Below are 23,523 nucleotides of genomic sequence, written 5' to 3'. Positions count from 1 at the left end.
AAATTCATTAGGTTGGATTTCTACCGATTTTATGGATTCCAATTCCCTGATTTATTTGGAGCTCAAGGTCGTACTCATCTAGTAGAACAAAAGGGGTGTATATATCCTGATCTCATCAGAGTGTTCCACTTCAATTTAAAATACCATGATGGCATCGTCACAACCAAGGTGAATGGGTCTCAATTATTTTGGATGACGACATATGGACTAGCGTGGCACAATTCACCATTTGGGATGATGCTATCAAAGTTCACCTTGGGGTCCTGGACTTCAATCGCTTGCTAGCCTTCCAATCATTTCTGTGACATCCTCAATAGCAAACACATCGTCGTCAACTACTGATGGGTGGCTTCAAGGTAGAAGAACGCTTAATTCAATATCTGATAGTGTGGCTTATGTGCCCCCGTGCTACAAATCATGCTCAATGTTCTGAGCAAGATCTTCTTCTTTATGGGATTTTAAATAATATCCATATCGATTGGCCTGCACTCATATATGACATTGTGCTAAGGGCCAAAAAGTATCATGCCTATTGTTAATACCCAATTTCGTCCGGGTAGTTAAAAAATATATATAGAGTTGAGAAGGGGTAATAAGATAAAATAAACGGGCAAAGATAAATTTAATACAAAGTCTCAAAAAATGATTTTTGTTCCATTTTCCTCTTATTATTGTTATCCTTTGTTTTTACTTTATTTCGTTTTTATTTATTTCCTCTCCTGTTTATATTTTATTTTATTTTATTTTTACTTTTACTTCATTTTATTTGGTTTTATTTTTATTTTGTTTATTTTATCTTATTTCTTTGATTTACCTTTATTTTATTTTATTCCATTTTGCTTTATGTTATTTCATTTTATTTTTCTTTTTTCTTTTAAGTTTACTTTTATTTATTTTTTTTTCTTTTTTCGTTAAGTTTACTTTTATTTATTTATTTTTTTTTCCGTTAAGTTACTTTTATGTATTTTACTTTTACATTTTATTTTATTTTGTCGTTTTTTCCTTTTATTTGTTTTATTTTCATTTTTTATTTTTATTTTTATTTTTATTTTTTTTATTTTTTATTCAAGAAAAGATTACCTTTTTATATAAAAAAAAAAGAGAAGTGAAAGAAAAAGAAAATGGAAAAGTAAAATCCCAAGGTCAACTCTTTCCCTCTTCCTGAAGCTATCCTGAAGCCATCAGTTGCAGTTGCAGTGAATGCTTAGAAAGTGTTTGCGTGGTGGCAGCGTGGAAAAGTTACTTGTTTTTCTTGCTGAAATTCTTAAGCGGCAATAGCAGACATACATGGAAGAGAAAAAAGTTTTGAACGGGCATCAAGCTAACTGCAAAATGAAACATGAAAACATGAAAAAAAGAGACAAAGAAAATCTGGCGCCAGAGGAGATCCTAGGGGGTACAGTAGAGAGGAGGGGGCTTTGTTTTTGAAAAAGAGGATAATCACATTGGAGAAGGATCACGGACCACCATCACTTAGAGGGTGAGAAAACCTCGGGTCAAAAAAAAAAGAGGAAGAGAAACAATTGCCTGGATCTCATTGTGAACTTTGGTGCCCAGCGAAACTGAACACAAAAATCGAAGAGAGCAAAAAAGGGAGGGGAACCGAACCCAAAGGAGAAGCTTCTCAAAGCTATCACAAAACACCTCACCATCACATAACAGGAGATCTCACCACCATATCCCAGCCACTAGCTCCGGACTTCCAGGTCTTGACCAAAAAGCACACAATACCAAGCAAAGCAGGAGACAACTAAGAGGAAGAACATTCCTGGAGGAGAGAGCAAGGGAGACTAAAACTGAAAGAAAACGTTTTCTTGGAAGTGGCAAAGGTAAGTCTTCATCTGCCTAAACTCTTTGGTCTTGCTCTTGTAGGTGCCTCCTTTATGCTTGTATGATGCTTGATCAATATTCATAGTCGTGTTGGTTTTTCTTTGTGGCATTGTCTTTTGATCAAAATGCGTTCTAAATGTGGTTTCGATACCTGTGAGACTCATCAAGTATTAATAGAAAATATTTAGCACCCAGAAAACATGTAATAAAAAGAAAAACAGAAGCAGCATAGATGTTTTCATACAAATCCTCATAAGAAAAAAAATCAATCAAGGAGAAAATGATCCTGGGAGCAACATTCCCCGGGTCCGGTACACACGCTTCACATATTATTCATGTGAGAACCATCAGGAATCACTAGGGGATGGACTAAACGGATTCTGAAGTTTCTCTTCATATCTCTGTCTTCCCAAAGAACCTGAAAGATAAAACCGCTAGCCATTCGTTGAACGAATTAATCTTGCGTTCCAATAACCATCGCCAAGGCCCCCCATCTATCATTTTTCTCGGCGACCACTGCTTCTTCTCCAAATACGCTCACGCTATCGGACCAGCTCCGAGTCCTCAGTTTACAGAACAACTTGCTCACAAAAAACCATCCCTGCATCAACGGTGGTAGACCTCGTCGGTGTCGGAGAGAACGCGTCCCGGGAGCAGCGGCGTTAGCTCGGCGGACGGCTGTCGCCACGCGGAGAGAGAAGGAGCTTTGCGTCGTGGCCGCCTCGATCCTGGTGACGATCGGCGGCGTGTACGACGTCCTGAGCCGTGATCCATGGTGGTCGGTTCGGAGAAGAAGGCGTGAGTGCACCGACAGCGTTTGGTCTCGTCGGAATTAGGTCCTAGGTCTGTTTTTTCCCGCTCACGAGAAGAGAAAGAGCGGGGGGGGGAGGGGCGGTGACGGTGTTGGTTGCCGGTGATGACGAAATTGGTGGAAGGCGGTGGCGTGGAGGTCGTTTCTTGCTTGGAGTGGCGGCGAACCTCCGGGAGGGGGAAGAGACCTTGGGTCTCTGGAGAGGAGAATGAGTATAGTGTTAGGGATGAAGGGGAAAATGCTGAAACCCCTAGGATTTCTGAACAAAACAATTGGGCCAAACCCTAAAACAAAAAATGATATGTTCTTCCTTGCACCCCTGTTTTCCTTTTCACACTCCTCTCTGCTTGGGTTTAAGCCCAGTCCATTATTGGAAATAAAATTGGTTTAGACACCACTTGCAACTCCACTCACACCCCCATTTCGTTCGGGCTTAAGCACACTCTATTTTTGCAAACAAGAAAAACAAAGAAAAAATTGAGCCTGGGCACACATTCCGCGCACCCTCCACTTCTCACCTTCACACCCTTGCGTCCATTCCTTGCCTTGGGCTAAGACCCGTTCTGTTCCTAAAAAGCAAAAAAACAAATTTCCTCCTGCGCCCCCTTATTCTCATTTTCGCACCCCTCCCCGCTTGGGCTTTGGCCCAGTTTTGCTTCTTTTGTTTAAACACCTCTTTTTCTTATTTGGCACCTCCACACCTTTTTTTTTATTTTATTTTATTTCATTTACCTAGTATTTTACTTCTATTTTATCCTTTTACTTTACACTTTATTTTCATTAGTTATTTATTTATCCTTTTATTTTATTTTATTTTTTTTCTCTCTCTTTTGTTCCCATTTTAAATATTTATCTATTTTTTTAAATGCACTTTTATAAATAATAATAAGAATATTTTAAAGGTTTAAACACATGTGTGATCGCACGCATCGTCCTTGTGTTAGAACCTTTTCTTCTTCTCTTCTCAAAAAATTTAATAATAAATTTTTTAAAGGTTTAAACACATGTGTGATCGCACGCATCGTCCTTGTGTTAGAACCTTTTCTACTTCTCATCTAAAAATAATAATAATAATGTTTTAAAGGTTTAAACACATGTGTGATCGCGCGCATCGTCCTTGTGTTAGAACCTTTTCTACTTCTCTTCTAAAAAATAATAATAAAAATGTTTTAAAGGTTTAAACACATGTGTGATCGCACGCATCGTCCTTGTGTTAGAACCTTTTCTACTTCTGTTCTAAAAAATAATAATAAAAATACTTTAAAGGTTTAAACACATGTGTGATCGCACGCATCGTCCTTGTGTTAGAACCTTTTCTTCTTCTCTTCGAAAAAAGAATAATAAAAATATTTTAAAGGTTTAGACACATGTGTGATCGCACGCATCGTCCTTGTGTTAGAACCTTTTCTTCTTCTCTTCTAAAAAATAGTAAAAATGTTTTAAAGGTTTAGGCATATGTGTGATCGCACGCATCGTCCTTGTGCCAAAAACCTCTCCTCGTTCACTTCCCCAAAAATCCAAATTTATCCATAATCATTTTCTCAAACAAATTTCTCAAACAATTCCTCAAACAAACTTTTCAAGCAGTTTCTAAAAGAACTACGTAACCCTGATTTCTCATTTTGAATGAGAATACGTAGGAGCAAGGTCAATCCTTGTCGAGCCCAAAAAACTAAAAATATATTTTGTTTATTTAGAATTTTATTTTAGGGGATAGTTAAACATTTTGAAAACCACATCATATTCGCGCATTTAGTTAAAGGTACTGCCTTAGGGCAGGCGTTGTAGGGTGCTAACACCTCCCCTACATGTAATCGACTCCCGAACCCAGAATCTGGTTCTTGTAGACCATGCCTTATTATTTTACGGTTTTTCCGTAGTTTTCTAGAATAAACTATAGTGGCGACTCCAAAATCTCTTTTCAAAACCCGTTTCTTTTTTGGATCGTCGTCCCGTCGCGATTCCGGTTGCGAAAGATGACGACTCCACTGGGGATGTTAGAGAGTCAAGCCATTTAATTAGATGCGCGAATTCGATGTGGTTTTGCTTTATGTTTTTCTTCCTTTCTTTTTTATCTATGTTTGATATTTGAAGTAATTGCATGTGAATTGTTTTGATTTTTCTATATTGAACCCTAGGTAGAGAACATGTCTATATCTGCCTGGGATTTTTCTGGTTGTTTTGCAGGTGAGGGTTTGGGTATGCATTACGCTCTCCCTTCACACACACACACTTTATGCATATCATGAGTGGGGCCCTATACCCGGGTCTGAGTGTAACTTAGAAATAGAGGAGTTGTGTAGCGGTGCCATTTGGGACATACTTCCTGTTTGGCTATCGTGAGAACCCCAGCTAGAGTTTGTTCTCTTCACTTGTGTCTTCGCATCTAGTTGATTACTCGACTGTTGTGGAGATACTATGAAGGGGGCCATAGCTCTAGTGACCATCGACCTTTAGGTTCAGGGAGCCATCCCTGTGAGGTTGAATATACTTGACCTTCAATCTGAAGCGTTGAACCTTTATTAGGGCACAAAGGGAGAAATGTGTATTCCTCTAACCCTCACCCTGTTTGTTCTTTTTTGAAAATAATGACATTGCATTTTCATGCTACGCATGCATTTGTGTTGTTGGTCATGTTTTGCTTCATTATGTTATCATGCATCATGTTCATACATCATTTGGTGACGTGTTGGTTTTAGGGGAAATCACAGGTGTTCACTTGATCTCCTACAAGATGGAAGTTGATACAAGATCTGGTGCTACGCAACAGACCGATTCTATCATTTTAAGAAAGAAACCTCGCTTGAGGATTCATGGGGGGAATTTGACAGGGCTGATAGGCTTAGGTAAACGACTAAAGACTATAAAAAGAGAAACTTTCAAGAATAAGTATGGAAACCTGATGGGCCTAATGGAAGTGGCGGTACAGTTGCCTGCTATCACAGCCCTAGCATAGTATTATGACTCCCCGCTAAGATGCTTCACCTTTCAAGACTTCCAACTAGCACCGACTATAGAAGAGTTTGAGCATATCCTTGGTTTACCGCTGGAGGGTACCATGCCGTATCAGCATTTGGAGCATCACGCCTCTATCTCCACTATTGCTGCCATAATGAAATTACAGCCCAAGGAGCTCGAAGATAGGTTGGTAACGAGACATCAAGTGCGTGGGCTGACACAGGGGTATCTGGAACAGTACCTACAACATCTGGCTGATAAGGAAGAGTGGGAGACTTTTATGGATGTGCTAGCTCTCACCGTGTACGGCATTGTTTTATTCCCCAAAATAGAAGACTTTGTGGATTATACCGCAATAGATGTCTTCGTGGCGAGAAAGACGAGATCGGAGAATCCTGTGACGGCAGTCCTTGTTGATGTTTATGGGACCATGAGTTTCTGTCACGAAAGGAAGGGGAAGAAAATCCTTTGTTGTGTGTCGGCACTGTACGCTTGGATGACTGCACGTTTGTTTAAAGGCGCAGTCAATGTCAAGCGTCCTTCGGAAGATTTGTCACGCCAGGGGCTTACGAACAAAGGAGGAAATGAGTGGGCCCATTTCTTTGCTAGCTTGAATGGAGGAAAAATAAATTGGCGTCTTCCTTGGCTTGGGATTAAACAGCCTATCCAACATTGTGGCCGCTTTCCCAATGTACCTCTCATAGGGGCCCGATATTGCATCAATTACAACCCTCTTTTGGTTCAAAGACAATTCGGGCATCCCATGAAAGGGACACCTTCACCGGACTATCTCATGGCATTTTTCATCTACTATGAGGATGGGCATTGCACTGAAATGTTGAGAAAAGTTAGAAGCGCTTGGGAAAGCATTGTGCGAGCTGAAAAAGATCTAAGGGTAGGAGTGGCAGACGACAAGGTTAATTATCATACATGGATCCTAAAAAGGGTAAAGGAAATCAAACTGCCTTTCAAGCCAATCAGTGATCAGCCAGCTAATGAAGGGCGATCCCAAGACCTAGAGAGCGAAGAGGTGAAGCAGTTGAAGGTGGAGATGAAAAAACTGAGAGAGAGGAATGCTAGGTTGGAAAATAAATTACAAATCACGCGCAATGATTTTGTTGATATGAGGAATGCTAAAGAGGAAGGATCACAGGCCTATGAAGAAATTGTTAGAAGCCAGAAGGCCGAAAGAGATTATACATTCCGCGTGAAGCAAGACCTTGCGGCCGCAAACAAAGAGCTAGCCATGAGAGTGAAGGAGAAGAACGTGGCGTTGGAAGAGGGAAAACAATGGAAACACCTCTACGAAGAGGCAAAAAGAGATAAGCGGGAAGCCCTGAAAAGACTAAGGGAAGCGCAGATTCAGGTAGAAAAAACGGGGCATCAGATGAAAGAAATGGCCACGTTGTTTGAGGCGGATATGAACCAAGAGCGTTGGAAGCTAGCAGAAGCAGAAAAAGGGCATCGAGCCATGATAAAACAAATGAAGGATTATATCGAGGTGCAAGAGGAGCGATGGAGGTCGATGGAGTTTGAAGAGAGACATCAGGCCTTGATAAAGCGAATGGAAGATCACATCGCGGAGCAAGAAGTGGCTGTGAGACATTGGAAGGAAAGTTTCTCCCAATTGGCAGCTTTGACAAATGAAACAATTGAAGACATCCCCAAGATGGTGTTGGACGCCGAAGCAAGTACTCACTTTTATAGCCCGCCAGAAGAGATAAAACATTTTATTAATCATTGTAAATGGTTGGTGGGCGAGATGAAATCCTTTATCGCTCAATCTCGAGAATGATGTATTTTGAAATCCTTGTATTTTGTTTCTGTAAGCGATGTATTGAACTGAGTACTTTTAATGAAAGATATGGAATGTTTGTTTGGTACCAACTTGTGTTGATTTCCATCGGTAATGTTGTCGCGACCCAATGATTTCCACCTATTACCAACATGCATCATGTTTTCTTTATTTCGTTCTCATCTAATTTAAAATTAATCAAAATAATAAAACAGTACAAGTGAGGAAAACAACGACCAATTTTCCACGACATCCCTACAGGACTCGAGCCAATTCAAGAATCATGGAAAGCTGGGAGGAGTCTCAGGAATCCATCAAGGCCGATATTAGCCAGCTGAAAGACCAGATCGGCCAGATCCTTGCTGCTCTAGAATCGCTGAAGATTGCGGGAGAGTCATCGTCAGCGCGGATCGAGGGGAACGTCCCCCCTTATCCCCCAATGCTTAATGCCTTGAGCCCATCGATTTCGTTCCCGATGTATGGCTTGCCCCCGGGGTATACGCCCCCCATGGGAGATTACTCGGAAGCGAAGCATACGTCTTTCTCTTTTCCCACAACCATCAATGTGCCGCCAATCGGTACTCAAGGTCCTGTCTCAATTTCGGCACCCGTAACAGGTGTAGCTATGAATGAGACGACCGCAGTTGAAGGAACGCGGGTGACCGTAGTCGCTAAGGAGGACTCTTCAGCCGGGGTCGTGCCACACACCACGGTGATTGGGGGGATCGATAGTTTCATTGGAGCTAAGAATAAGCTGGAAATTCTGGAAGAAAGGCTGAGGGCCATAGAAGGAGTCGAAAGCTATGGATTCGGCGACGTCGCGAGATTAAGCTTGGTCCCCGGGATAAAAATACCACACAAGTTTAAGGCGCCGGAGTTTGAGAAGTACAAGGGTAATACATGCCCTAAAAGCCATTTGACGATGTACTGCAGAAAGATGGTCGCGTATGCCTATGATGACAAATTGCTTATCCATTTCTTCCAAGATAGTTTGGCTGGGGTAGCATTGAACTGGTATACCCACTTAGAGCCGTCTCGTATACGTTGTTGGGTGGACCTAGCTGACGCCTTCGTGAAGTAGTATAAGTACAATATGCATGTCGCACCCGACAGGTTGCAACTACAAAACATGGCAAAGAAAGATAATGAAACTTTCAAGGAATATGCTCAACGATGGAGAGAGCTAGCTGCGCAGGTTGAGCCGCCTCTGTATGACAAGGAAATGGTGGCAATGTTTGTGAACACGCTCCAACCACCGTTTTGTGAACACATGGTCGGGAACGTGTCCTCCAATTTCGCCGATATCGTCATAATAGGCGAAAGAATAGAGATTGGGTTGAAGAATGGGAAGATTGCAGGTGGCCCGTCTGCGGTAGCAAACTCTAAAAAGCCTAGCTTCAATCCAGGAAAGAAGAAAGAAGGAGATGTATGCGACATCGGCAATGCCTGTATGGAGAGGTCAAGCTCCTATTCACAATTATAGACCACACCTAAGCCAACCTCCATATGCAGCCAATGCGGCTTTTGCTCATCCAATTAGACCTCAACAACAACAAGGATTTTATCAACCGCAACCTATCACAAACAACGCCTGGAGGACTGGGACAGGCGCGAATCCAAATCCAAATGCGGGTCAAGGCACTTACCCGAGAAAAACCAAAGAAAGAAACTTTGTTCACTTCACCCCCATCCCTACGACTTACACTGAATTATTACCCCACCTCGTCAAAAGGGGTCTGGTTGCTATATGTCCGATGATGCCTATGCAACCTCCGTACCCCAGGGGTTATGATGCCGATGCCAAGTGTAGTTATCATGGGGGAGGAGTGGGTCACTCAACTGAGAGATGTATGGCCTTCAAACATAAAGTGCAGGCCCTAATCGACGCTGGATGGCTGAAATTTCAAGAAGATAAACCTAGCATTGATGCTAATCCATTATCTGGGCATGGGAGTGCCTCGACAAATGCCATTGAGGTTAAGAAGCATGAACTGATAAGGGATGCAAGTGAGATCCGAAGTTCCAGAAGGTTTATTTTCAAGGAATTATTGAAGTTGGGTTTTTTAAACGGTAATTATGATTTGGGAAGAGCATGTGGACTTCATCCATGCGCTGAACACTCTATCGATGAATGTGTTGAATTCGAAGAGTTTCTGCAAGATCTGCTCGATAGGAATTTAATGCAAGTGTGCTACGAGGACAAGGATGAAGAGGTGTTTGCACAAACTGGTGAGGAGTCTGATGTAACCCTGCTAGAGCCGTTGGTAATCCGTTTCACTCGGACCACCCCTGCACCAGTAATTCAAGGAAGATCATCCGTCGTCATCCATACACCAGTTCCTTTCCCTTACAAGAGCGAGAAAGCAGTTCCTTGGAGGTATGGAACACACGCAGTCTATGAAGGACAGTGTGTTGAAAGTCAATTCCTTAGCCAGGATCCAGTTATTGAAAATATATCAGGCATCGACGGAATGACAAGGAGTGGTCGAATCTTCACGCCACCAAACCTGATGAGAGAAGGAACTAGCAATAATGAAGCACCGGTGGCCGCGAAAGCTAAGGAGCTCTTAAAGGGGAAAGAGGTGCAAGCAGAGGAGACCCCCGACAAGGAGGACAAGAAAGAAATATCTGACGAAGAGGTTTGTGAGTTTTTGAAATTCATACAACAAAGCGAATACAAAGTGGTGGAACAATTGAATCGTATGCCAGCCCGGATCTCTCTGTTAGAACTGCTCATGCACTCAACCTCCCATAGAAGACTGCTGATGAAGATACTGAGCGAGGCCATGTGGAACAAGGTATTTCCCTGAACAAATTCGAGGGCATTGTTAGCAACATCACTGCTAATAATTACCTCACCTTCACCGATGAGGAAATGCCTGCTGAGGGGAGAGGGCATAACAAGGCTCTCTATGTCTCCGTGAAATGCTTGGACCACGTCATAGCACGCGTTTTGGTGGACAACGGATCCTCCCTGAATGTCATGCCCAAAACGACATTAGAGAGGCTACCTTGTGACGGAATGCATATGAAGCCAAGTTCTATGATTGTGAGAGCGTTTGACGGTAGCAAGAGGGAAGTCATGGGCGAAATAGAGTTGCCGGTCCAGGTCGGCCCATGTGTCTTTCAAATAACCTTCCAGGTCATGGATATCCTCCCAGCCTATAGTTGTCTATTGGGTCGCCCATGGATCCATTCTGAGGGAGTTGTACCTTCCACACTGCACCAGAAACTCAAATATGTCATGGGAGATAAGCTGGTGATAGTTTCTGGAGAGGAGGATCTCCTTGTGAGTGGGCCATCCTCCACCCGCTATATAGAAGCAGCCGAGGAAACTCTCGAGATAGCTTTCCAATCATTGGAGATCGTGGGAAACACCTATGTGGAACCATTTCCAGTAAACCCATATCTGTCATGCGCCTCTATCATGGCGGCCAAGGTTATGCTGAAAGAAGGCTATAAGTACGGGAACGGTTTAGGCAAGTACGGGCAGGGGCGAACATTCCCATTGGAGGTGGTCGAGAACAAAAGCAGGTATGGCCTGGGGTACAAGCCCAGCAAGGAGGATAAGAAGAGGCTGATCGAGGAAAAGGGGAGCGCAGTCTGGCTCGGATGGAGAGACGGGAACCAAGGACGAGGAAGATTCACATTTGTGATATCAAGGAGAGTTTTCGCAGTGCTGGATGGGTGAACACTAGCCATATAGCGGTCGTGGAAGAGGAAGCTGGATCTGAAAGCTCAAACTTCGTGTGGGCTTGCTCCCCAGATGCGCGGCTCGGCAATTGGAAGACTGTGGACTTACCCGTGATGTTTAATTCGAATGAAATGTAATATATTAATTGATCCTATTGCTTTGCCCGGAGCTTTAGGATTCATGACTTACGGGTTGACGCTTTTATTTTGCTTTCAGTGTGATGTTTGAATCGTGTTTGTTCTCGTTTCTATCATCATTTAGCCTTCTCCATCGTTTTTTTGTTTATTTATTCTTTTTTCGAAAACTTAAATAATGCAGATATGACAATGAATGTTTTGAAAATAACAATGTCGATATCCCTAATCTGGAGCACCCTGTTGATGATACGGAAGATGATTATGAGGATGGTTCGGAACCCTCTCCAGAACTAATGAGATTAGTGGAGCAAGAGTCTAAAGAAATAAAACCCTATCAGGAAGATGTCGAAATACTCAACTTGGGTGAGGAAGACGAGATAAAAGAAGTAAAGATCGGCACTACCATGAAAGAGGAAGTGAGAGAAAGGTTGCGAGTCCTATGGAAGGAATTTAAGGACGTGTTTGCTTGGTCGTACAATGATATGCCCGGTTTGGATACCGATATCGTGCAGTATAAACTCCCTCTTAATCCGGAATGCCTCCCGATCAAACAGAAACTAAGAAGAATGAAGCCGGAGATGTCTTTGAAAATCAAGGAAGAGGTGCAGAAACAATTCGACGCAGGTTTCTTGGCTGTGGCGAAATACCCGCAATGGGTGGCGAATGTCGTACCAGTACCCAAGAAAGATGGTAAAGTTCGGATGTGCGTTGACTACCGTGATTTGAATCGTGCAAGTCCAAAAGACAATTTCCCACTACCGCACATCGACACTCTAGTCGATAATACAACCAAGTTTTCGCTATTTTCATTCATGGATGGTTTCTCAGGATATAATCTGATACACGGGGCCCAAGGCCAATTAGTTTAGTATAGTATTTCTTTTACTTTTATTAAAAACATGTGTAAAAGGTGTTAGGTATGTGCTAGATAGGAGGGACTTTTAGTTCTATATATAGACATGCCACCACCTCTTGTAAGGTACTTTTGAGAATAATGAATTAAACTTTCTGTAGAGAGAACTCCAGAAATTAATTCCCTTGAAAGTCAAAGCTAGAGAATCCCAAAGGATCTCCTCTAGCCCCCTTCCATCTCACTTATCATTCTCTCATTTTACATTATCTCTCTCCTCCATAGCATCCATCTCCCGCCACTCTCACCAATTGATAGCTTCCTCGTGGCTTGCATTAGGTCTACTGCCACGCGTGCCGTTCCTTCACGAGATTCCATCACATAGCTTCCATATCATCAATTCGCGTCCGCACCTACGTTTTCTCTCTCGAAAGCTCTTCAACCACAAACCTCATCCTCATCAACAAACCTCCGAGAGATTCTTTACTTCAGAATCTCAAAACCTTCACGTCTGCCCAATCCACCGAATCACATATTCATCTCTGCTTCACGACCATTCTCCACCGATTAGATCCTTTCTCACCGACTAAAATTACTTCTCCATCGCTCAAACCGCTTCCGCATCAAACCCTAGGTTTTCAACCGAACAAACCTCGAATCTCTGGTTTGTTTCTCGCTGTTCATCCTCGAATCCAAATACTAGGGTTCTTGACTATGTCTGTTTCTTCTGCTGCTTCCCGGTCTTCATCTCGAGCAAATCCAGATTTCTCGACGTTTCCGGATTCAGCTCAAGCCGTCAGCTATCATGGAGTCAGGAACAACGAATCCCTTTATGATAAACAGATTCATTTTTGCAAGTTCGTTATTACGGGTAGTTCCTACAAAGGATCAGACTAATGACGTATACAATACTTGAATTCTCGATGTAGATGCTACATAGTTGGTTCTCATCCTTCAGAGACTACGGGTATAATAGGAGCATCCGTCAACAAAAGGATCACCCTAAGATGATCATCTCGTGGCTATTGAGAACGAATCAAATCAGATGGTTCTATTTCTTATTCTTAATGTTTTCGATCTTGGTTCCGTAGGAACAAGTCATAGAGATTGAGAAAAATAGATCATTCACAACCACTGATGAAGGATTCCTCGAAAAGTTAAGGATTAGTAATCCTTTTGAAAATTAAAAATAGAAAGGATTCGGTCTTATACATACGCGAGGAAAGTAATCAAAAAAGAAAGAAGAACTCATCCTCTTTCTTTTATCACTTAGGAGCCGTGCGAGATGAAAGTCTCATAAGCATCTGCAATAAGCATCAAACATATCTCTAATTAGTTTTCTTTGACCCAATAAAATATATAAAATAATATGTGTAGAAGAAGGGTTCCAAATTTTGAAATTTTTAATTTTATTATAACAAAGAAACCTTTCTTCATTTGAAATTTTATTTGTATCTTGAGTTATTGGTAACCATAAAGGTAACCATAACCCACGTTGGAACTTTGCATGTGTTGAAAGTGATAACATTTTTAAAGATGGAGTGGTCAATTCTTTGAAAGAAAAGTGAAATTTTGAAATTTCAAATATAAATGGAGAAAAGTGATAGGATAGAAAACCTCCCCTTAAGAGTCTAGCTTCTAGGATAGGAGGAGATGTGACCCTTAGTTGCTTTTTCTTTTCTTCCATTTCTATTCTTTCAACTTCTTCCTTTTCTCTTCTTTGTGCTTCTTTTCTCTCTTTCTCTGTTCTTTTCTCTTCTTCGCTTCTTTCTCTTCTTTCTCTTTCTTCTTCGTCCCTTCTCTCTTGCTCTCTTCTTTTCTCTTCTTCTCTTCTCTCTCTTCTCTCTTTTTCTTCCTCTTCTCTTCTATTTCGTTCTTCCTCTTCTCTTCTTTCTTTTTCTCTTTTCTCTCTTACTTCTTGTTTTTGTTTTTCTGTTTTTAATCTCTCAATTCTATATTTGCTTGTCTCTTCCCATAGCCTCTTAAGTTTTTCTAGAAACTCACTTTCCCTACGAGAGAACCCACTTAAATTTTGAATGAATGACTCACCTTCTCTAATAAGCTCTCTCATAAGTTCTAAGTTTTTTTCAATTTCTCGAGGCACAAACTTTCTTCTCATACAAGCTTTCAATTCATTCCAATCATAAATGGGATATTTTCTACCTATCTTAACATGATATTGCCTATCATCCCACCACTCTCTTGCATGCTTTTTAAAACTAGAAGTGTAAAGATTAAGAATATAAGATTCATCATCTTTAGAATAGAAGGATTCATATTTACTTTTTCTCACCATGAATGAATGCATGTCATTAATTTCCTTTTCCCAAGCTAGGTATGTTAATGCACCAATATCATCACCAAAGAATGGAATATTTTCACTAGCTTTTTTATACAAATCATCTTCAATCCTATCAAATTCATAAGATGAACAAGACTTCCTTCTAGCTTTATCATGTTCTCTTTTGATTCCTTTGTAACTAAGTTGCTTATCAAAATTAAAATTCCTAGAAGACCTATATGGATAACAAGACATCTTTGTTTCTAAAAGTTTTCTAGTGTAAAAGATATACAAGATTCACACTTAGACAAGTCCCAGGTAAGAGAGGTGAGTCATGAAGACTGCTTAAGTACCAAGTCTTGCCTTGCCAGAAATGTCTTAGGTTACTACTAGTTACCCTTTAAACTAAAATCACTTTTAAAATCAAAGGACACAACTCACAAACAATCACAACAATTAAACACTAATAAATGAGACTTTGCGGACTCTAATGTGACAAGGCTTAGAGTTTAATCCCTTTTAGCCTAAAATCACCCTAAACGTAAGACACTAAAAATTAAACACAAACAAGAAAAGTTTTGCCAAGAGTTGAAAGAGCACCAAGGACTCTTCCAAGACACTTGGACTTTGAATGGCCTTTTACACTGATATTAAAAGAAAGCTAACACAAAAACCTATTACACATAAAATGAAGAAAACAATTTACAAAAAAATTCAAACAGCTGTCACGGTCTGGTCTGGTTCAGCTACAATCCACTTTTGGATGCCAGTCCTTGTGCCAAAAATACGTACACTCCTATTGCTTCAATTTCTTGTTGCGGGATAACTTGGGCAATCTAGCTTCTGGTCAATCCTATAATCACAAATGCACAAAAACTGTTGTGAGTATTCACTTGGTTAAAACAGATTGTAAAAGAAGATATAGGGCAGTAAGAACTTCCCTTTCTCTTGGCTGCACAAGCTTTCCAAGCTTTCCACTCAGAATTATGCTGCTGTTCAATTAAACTCACTTTAGTTCAAAGCTTCCACATGAAGTGCTTAAACTAAACTCTCAAACTGTTCCAAGTATTCTGCACAGTTAAATTTCAACCAAAATCAGCAGGATATTCATTCAATATTATCACTTACATCACTTACAAGCTAAAACAGAATAGCAATTCACAACAAAGGTAAGTTAGACAACTTCCCTATTTGAATGGTTGTTTCTAGCCTGTTTCAAGATCCACACTGAAGTGTTCCTGCTACTGTTTCTTCAATAATATCCTGCTCAACTAATGATTCATTCACATCAGCTCTGCACACCTAAATCTCAACAGAATCCAGCAACAGAATCCAGCACAGTGAATTAAATTCAGATTGGATGTAATTCAATGCAGAAAATAACCACCTAATTAATTCAACCACCAAGTCAGAACTGGAATTTAGGTGCTTTAATCACTTGTGAAAACTGGTTGATACATTGGTAATTAAAACAGATTGATGCACAACTGATTATGACTAGAGCAGCCTTTTCAACAATTCAATGAATTACACTGGACAGAAACAATGGACCAAACCAGTCAAGAATAATGTCCTAAACTAATTCAGAAATCAGTGGACCATGCTAATCAAATCAATGGACAGAGTATTGTGAGGTAAATCAGAAATTGGCAGTTTTAAAACAGTGTTCTTGCAATTCCAGAAATGCTCATAAAACAATCAGCACATTATTTGCAATTCCTATGCATCTACCAAGTCCCATAGGTCTTTATCAAATCAGAAGCAACATTCAACATGCCCAATTAAACCATAAAATCAACAATTCACTTTCAAAACAGTGAGTATATCAATGAATTCAGCAAGCAATGTTTGAAACTAAAATGAGTGCAATGACAGTTTAAACACTCACAAGCACAAATAGCATCACAAGCACAATTTAAACATTCAAGCATTTAATATCTCACTGACTTCATCAAACAGTTTATGAACGAAATTGATTTCAATAACTTCTTAAACAGTCACAACTCTCCACTCTGATCATCTCATTTTCGTTTCCTGCACAATGAACAATCAACAAATGGTTAGTTGAAACTGAACTCTTGTAAATGCCAATAGCCACTAATCTCACAGCACCCAAATTTCTTTTTAAAACATTTTAAGGCACTCAAATGAAATTTTCAGTCTAAGCCAGAGAATCCCGTGGATCACCACCACCTAGAATGCTACCATTCACACTTACCTTCTTTCAAATCCAAAAACCAGATTGGAATCAGATTTCTCAATTCAGGAAAATGGTTAGCTAAGGCAAAGTGATGGACAAACAGGACAACCACTCAAACAGCAGAACAGACTCTAATTAAGGAAACTCTAGACCAGATGAAATAAGCAATTAAAAGCTTCAATTAAAGATTGGCAGAATAGATTTCACATGCATTGCAGACAAAACTAGATAACCAACAAAGACAAACAAGAAGCAAAGTTATCAAGAAGGGAAGTACTCAAAAATGAACCTAAGAATTGCTCTAGAAGGGATTAAAAAAGCAAGAAAAACACAAGCAAGTTAGAGCAGAAACAATTAAGTGACTCCAGTACTGAATTTTACAAATGCGTTTGATACAATGCCCCAACAAATTTAGTTCATAATTGATAATGTTTTCAGTTTCTGATTTTGGAGCTTCACTTATTTGGATTGTACAAGGTCTGAATGCTTTTTTAAACTTGTATAGATATTCTTTTTCACCTGTTTTGATTTCATTCAACAGACCCTAGCTCTTACTACAATCCAACTGAATCATAAACACACAAATCAAAATTTCAGTACTGCACTATACTTGCTTCATTAAAAAAATTGACTTAAAATGGTGGTTTCAAAGGTGAAAAACGCACAAAGGCTGATATAACTCGAATTAACTATCTCAACATGTTTAAAACTTCAAAACAAACTTGTTTTGCATTAAAATTGGATGCAGAACATAGTAATTCGAAAATTGAACTTGCAATAGCCAATTATGCAATCAAACAGGTCAACCACACCACCAGTTTTAAGTTTCATTGAGTCAAAGGACAAATTATTGATGAAAATGACTTTAAAACAGCAATTGGAAACTTGAACACGACACGAGGAAGTTAATGTAAGATTTCCAGCAAGATCTATATGCCAGAACAGATTTTAAAACAAAATTTAGACTCAAACAAGACAATGGAGATCGGCCAACTGCAATTTGATACTGCTGGAGTTTTCACAAGGTGCCATCAAGCTATTTGCTTCAGCAATTCATGGCTTAAGTGATGTGCACCTGATACGAACTCATTCAAGCATTTTATCACCAAAATAATATGTATTGACCATGACTATAAACGCAAATCAAAATACACCTCAACAGTACGTTAAATCTGAGATTACGGTCACTTTTGCATGCACCCGAGCTCACAATGAATGTATCATAGCTCATATGGTGTATAGCCACTGATCATATATTCCAGAATCTCAGAAAAAAACTCAACACAGCTTTGAACACAAAATTTATGACATTTTAAGAAATTAAACATGACTGTAAACATGACAGAATATGATTCAGCAATGAAAATGACTCAACAAAAATTTGGACCGATTAAGATGATGAAAGACACAACCAAAACAAGGTTAGCATACAAGAAATGACTCAAGCAGAAACCTAATGAACAGATCAAGACCAAAAACACATGAATCAACACAAGACAGAGAAGGAATCATAATGAACAACACGAATAATTTGAAAAAAAACCAAACGCACAGATTGAATCTCAAGAACAGAGAACAGATCGAGACAGAAAAATTTGAGAATCGACGAAGAGTAACTCAGATCAGAGAGAAACGAGATACTTAGCTCAAGCGGACGCGCCTAACCAGGCTCTGATACCACATGATAGCTGACGGCTTGAGCTGAATCCGGAAACGTCGAGAAATCTAGATTTGCTCGAGATGAAGACCGGGAAGCAGCAGAAGAAACAGACATAGTCAAGAACCCTAGTATTTGGATTCGAGGATGAACAGCGAGAAACAAACCAGAGATTCGAGGTTTGTTCGGTTGAAAACCTAGGGTTTGATGCGGAAGCGGTTTGAGCGATGGAGAAGTAATTTTAGTCGGTGAGAAAGGATCTAATCGGTGGAGAATGGTCGTGAAGCAGAGATGAATATGTGATTCGGTGGATTGGGCAGACGTGAAGGTTTTGAGATTCTGAAGTAAAGAATCTCTCGGAGGTTTGTTGATGAGGATGAGGTTTGTGGTTGAAGAGCTTTCGAGAGAGAAAACGTAGGTGCGGACGCGAATTGATGATATGGAAGCTATGTGATGGAATCTCGTGAAGGAACGGCACGCGTGGCAGTAGACCTGATGCAAGCCACGAGGAAGCTATCAATTGGTGAGAGTGGCGGGAGATGGATGCTATGGAGGAGAGAGATAATGTAAAATGAGAGAATGATAAGTGAGATGGAAGGGGGCTAGAGGAGATCCTTTGGGATTCTCTAGCTTTGACTTTCAAGGGAATTAATTTCTGGAGTTCTCTCTACAGAAAGTTTAATTCATTATTCTCAAAAGTACCTTACAAGAGGTGGTGGCATGTCTATATATAGAACTAAAAGTCCCTCCTATCTAGCACATGCCTAACACCTTTTACACATGTTTTTAATAAAAGTAAAAGAAATACTATACTAAACTAATTGGCCTTGGGCCCCGTGTATCATAATCAGATCAAGATGGAAAAAACAACATTTATCACGTTGTGGGGAACCTTTTGTTATAAGGTGATGTCCTTTGGGCTCAAGAATGTCGGGCCAACATATCAGAGGGCGATGGTGGCACTTTTTCATGACATGATGCACAAGGAAATCGAAGTTTATGTGGATGACATGATTGCAAAGTCCGAATCGGAAGAAGAACACATTCTCAACTTGAAGAAATTATTTGAGAGATTGAGAAAGTATAAACTCAGGTTAAACCCAGCCAAATGCACGTTTGGAGTGAAATCTGGGAAATTGTTGGGTTTTGTGGTTAGCCAAAAGGGGATAGAAGTGGATCCTGACAAGGCGCGAGCGATAATAGAAATGCCTACGCCTAGAACAGAAAAGGAGGTTCGAGGTTTTCTGGGTAGACTGAACTACATTGCTAGATTCATCGCCCAATTAACCGCTACGTGTGAACCAATGTTCAAGTTGTTACGAAAGAATCAGGCTGTAGTTTGGAATGAGGATTGTCAAGCCGCTTTTGAAAAAGTCAAACGATACCTACAAGACCCTCCCGTATTACGTCCACCTGAACCAGGAAGACCGCTCATTTTGTATTTGACTGTGTTGGATAAGTCAATGGGTTGTGTGTTGGGTCAGCACGATGAAGTTGGGAAGAGAGAGCACGCTATATACTACTTGAGCAAGAAATTCACAGACTGCGAACAAAGATATTTGTCATTAGAACGAACTTGTTGTGCATTGGCGTGGGCCGCTCATCGCTTAAGGAAATACATGCTGAGTCACTCAACCTGGTTGATATCCAAGGTGGACCCTATCAAGTTCATTTTTGAAAAGCCTGCTCTTACTGGAAGGATAGCTCGGTGGCAAATGCTATTGTCAGAATATGACATCGTTTATGTTACTCAGAAATCCGTCAAGGGAAGTGCGTTAGCAGAATACCTAGCTCATCAACCCATCAGCGATTATCAGCCAATGCAGCCCGAATTTCCCGATGAAGATATCATGGCTCTATTCGAAGAAGGCAGAAAAAACCGAGACGAAGAAACGTGGACATTATTATTCGATGGAGCCTCGAATGTGATGGGGCATGGCATAGGGGCAGTTCTCATCTCTCTAGATCATCAGTACATACCTATGACAGCAAGGTTATGTTTTAATTGCACAAATAACATTGCAGAATACGAGGCCTGCGCTATGGGTATTCGGGCGGTAATAGAGTCCAAAGTAAAAATTCTGGATGTGTATGGAGATTCAGCTTTAGTCATCCACCAGTTGAAGGGAGAGTGGGAAACTAAGGATGCAAAATTAATTCCTTACCAAGCTTACACCAGAGGATTAATGGAGTATTTCGATGCCATCACATTTAACCATATACCGCGAGAAGATAATCAATTAGCAGACGCATTGGCTACTTTGTCATCAATGTTTGAAGTTGACCAAGATGCAGAATTACCAATGATTGAAATGAAGAGCCATGCAGAGCCAGCATATTGTCACTTCATCGAGGAGGAGGTGGATGGTAAACCTTGGTATTTTGATATCAAGCACTATCTTAAGACCCGAGAATATCTTGAGAAGGCATCTAAAAACGATATAAGGTCGTTAAGGAGGTTGGCTGGCAGCTTTATTTTAAATGGGGATATTTTATACAAGAGAAATCATGACATGGTTCTCCTCAGATGTGTGGATGCAAAGGAAGCCGAATTGATATTGAAAGAAGTGCACGAAGGTACATTTGGCACACACATGAACGGGCACTCAATGGCCAGGAAGATCTTGAGAGCTGGTTACTTCTGGTTGACCATGGAAAATGATTGTTGTACACACGTGAGGAAGTGCGAGAAATGTCAAATGTATGCAGACAATATCAATGTGCCGCCCACGACCTTGAACGTGTTGTCTGCACCGTGGCCATTTTCGATGTGGGGGATAGATGTTATTGGAGCTATAGAGCCAAAAGCGTCGAATGGACACCGTTTCATACTAGTCGCGATCGATTACTTCACCAAGTGGGTTGAGGCCGCTTCTTATGCCAATGTGACTAGAAAGGTGGTAACCAGATTCATAAAAAGAGAATTGGTCTGTAGGTATGGGCTTCCTAACAAGATTATCACTGATAATGCCACTAACCTGAACAACCAGATGATGGCGGAGTTATGTGAGGAGTTCAAAATTCATCATCTTAATTCTTCCCCTTATCGTCCAAAGATGAATGGGGCAGTAGAGGCTGCTAATAAGAACATCAAGAAGATTGTACAAAAGATGGTGGTCACCTATAAAGATTGGCACGAGATGCTTCCTTTTGCTTTACATGGATATCGTACATCAGTACGAACATCAACTGGGGCAACACCTTTCTCGCTTGTGTATGGGATGGAAGCGGTACTTCCATTCGAGGTGGAAATCCCATCTCTACGAGTTTTAATGGAAACCCAATTGGAGGAAGCTGAGTGGGTTCGAACTCGGTTTGACCAGCTCAATCTTATCGAAGAAAAGAGACTGACAACGGCGTGCCACGGACAATTGTACCAAAGAAGAATGAAAAAGGCTTTCGACAAAAAGGTGCGCCCAAGGGAGTTCCATGAAGGCGAACTGGTGTTAAAGAAGATTTTGCCTATACAAAAGGATCACAGAGGCAAGTGGACCCCAAATTATGAAGGGCCATTTGTAGTAAAAAAGGCATTCTTTGGAGGGGCACTAATTCTCACAAGGATTGATGGAGAGGAATTACCTTTACCAGTTAATTCTGATGCGGTAAAAAAGTTTTACGCATGATGATTCCGCGATAAGGGATGCCACTAAGGGATATTAGCACTGTTTTTGAATTATGTTGTATACTGTGTTACTTCATTCAATAAATACCATACGGTTTTATCCATTATTCAACTTTTACGCTTTTTCTTTCGACACGATTCATGTCACACTGGGTTTTAAAGTAAAGTAAGGAAAAGGGAAAGTGATAATTAAAGCATCACGAGTATATCCATCGAGCACAAACTCGTCCCTGAAGGGTGTCGTGAAGAAAAATAAGAAGAAAAAGGCGAAAAGGAAAGACACATGTCGAATTCGTTGTCAATAAAGTCGTCGAGGGCGTGGTACTTTCAAAAGCCAAAAACAAACAAAGTTTTGAAAAATACTTGTGCAGAGTCTTTTCTTGATTGGTTATGTTGAGGATAACTTATGTTCTTTTTTACGAAAGCATCTGCATTCATATTGCTTGAACCCCTAACCCTTTCATTTCCCTCAAAGAAAAAAGGATTGTCATGTCGGGGCAGTTTTCATCATAGTGCCTCTGTCTGATGATACATTGATCGGGGAGCGTAAAAAAAAAAAAGAATGTATGTTAGATTGAAAACCTGAAAGGGCAGTCTAAGCTAAACAAGACAAAAAAAGAAAAAAAACGGAAGGAAATGAAGTCTGTGTGTCAACCGCTACGGAGTTTTGTTTCAGCGTTAAAGTCGTGGGAAATAAGGCGAGTAAGCTTCAGAATGACGTGTGGCCATTTTTCTCCACCCAAATGATAAAAGAAATTTATCCAGTTGCACCCCCTTTGAGCCGTAAGTTATAACTGTTTTTCTTCATCACCCTATACAAGAGTCATTGGCATATCGATGTCAGTCCGAAAGGTACATCAAGAGCATCCAAAGTCAATTAGAAAATTTTTTGAAAAAAAAAGGGAAGCCTAAAAAAAAAAGGACCACAATAGGGGGCAACGACACGAATTACCAAATGGGAAAAGAAAGTAAGGATAAAAAAAAAACAAAAACAAAAACAAAAGCAAAAATAATGATAAAAGGATACCCGGAGTTTCAAACTCCCGGAGGCTCGTCGACTTGACACCTTGTGGATGATTCTTGTTAAAATAATTGAACCTTTAACGTTTATCTAGGCCTTCATTATCCATTTCTTTCATAACCCTTTGCCTTTTAGCCACGGTACAAGCCAATAAAAGTCCACACTGACTGAAGACTATTTGTCCTGATCTTTCTCCTGAACTTAACTCTGGAAGGAAATGATGTGGTGAGTGACACAATCGCTAAAAAAAAAAAGGAGGAAGATGAAAAAATCAAAGATGAAGAATGAAAAAACATGCTGTAAAGTCTCCCCATCAATCATTTTGTCAAGAAAGGTATCGTCGGATTGGGGCAATCCTCCCTACCCAAACCTTTCCACTTTTCCAAATCGTACCTACTATGTGCAACAAAAGTTGGGGCAATCTTGTGAGCCTCACACACTTTTCCAAATCGTACCTACCTTGTCATATCCCTGTCCCACACTGTCTCGGGTTCAAGCTAGTTTCAGGTTACAAAAAGCAGTAAAGATAATTTGAACTCATGGTTTCACTATTTCCCTCTTCATTAAAAGACTCATTGCCTCTGGACCTTATTTTCAAAGAATGCGTTTTGAATGTACATCAAGCTCGGCGACGATGTTGATAACAGATTCCAAACATGGAATTTTC

General features: G+C 40.4%; 1 protein-coding gene and 1 pseudogene across 1 annotated transcript; both read left to right on the top strand.

Moving 5' to 3' along the window:
* The first annotated feature begins 7,677 nt into the window (after positions 1–7,677).
* Positions 7,678–11,085, top strand: LOC148192967 (uncharacterized; annotated as a pseudogene).
* A 10,238-nt stretch (positions 11,086–21,323) lies between these two features.
* LOC148192966 (uncharacterized) lies at positions 21,324–21,836 on the top strand. Its single transcript, XM_088099323.1, has one exon. The coding sequence runs from the start codon at positions 21,324–21,326 to the stop codon at positions 21,834–21,836; it is 513 nt and encodes a 170-aa protein (XP_087955449.1).
* Positions 21,837–23,523: the final 1,687 nt, after the last annotated feature.

The sequence above is a fragment of the Vigna umbellata genome, chromosome 9, assembly GCF_029865625.1.
Source record: "Vigna umbellata cultivar VRB3 chromosome 9, Vumbellata_1.0, whole genome shotgun sequence".
NCBI classification, from domain to species: domain Eukaryota; kingdom Viridiplantae; phylum Streptophyta; class Magnoliopsida; order Fabales; family Fabaceae; genus Vigna; species Vigna umbellata.
This window is presented reverse-complemented; position numbering and strand designations above follow the sequence as displayed.

Coding starts and splice junctions, on each gene's coding strand:
- LOC148192966 (XM_088099323.1), top strand. CDS start 21,324: ATGGTGGTCACCTATAAAGATTGGCACGAGATGCTTCCTTTTGCTTTA.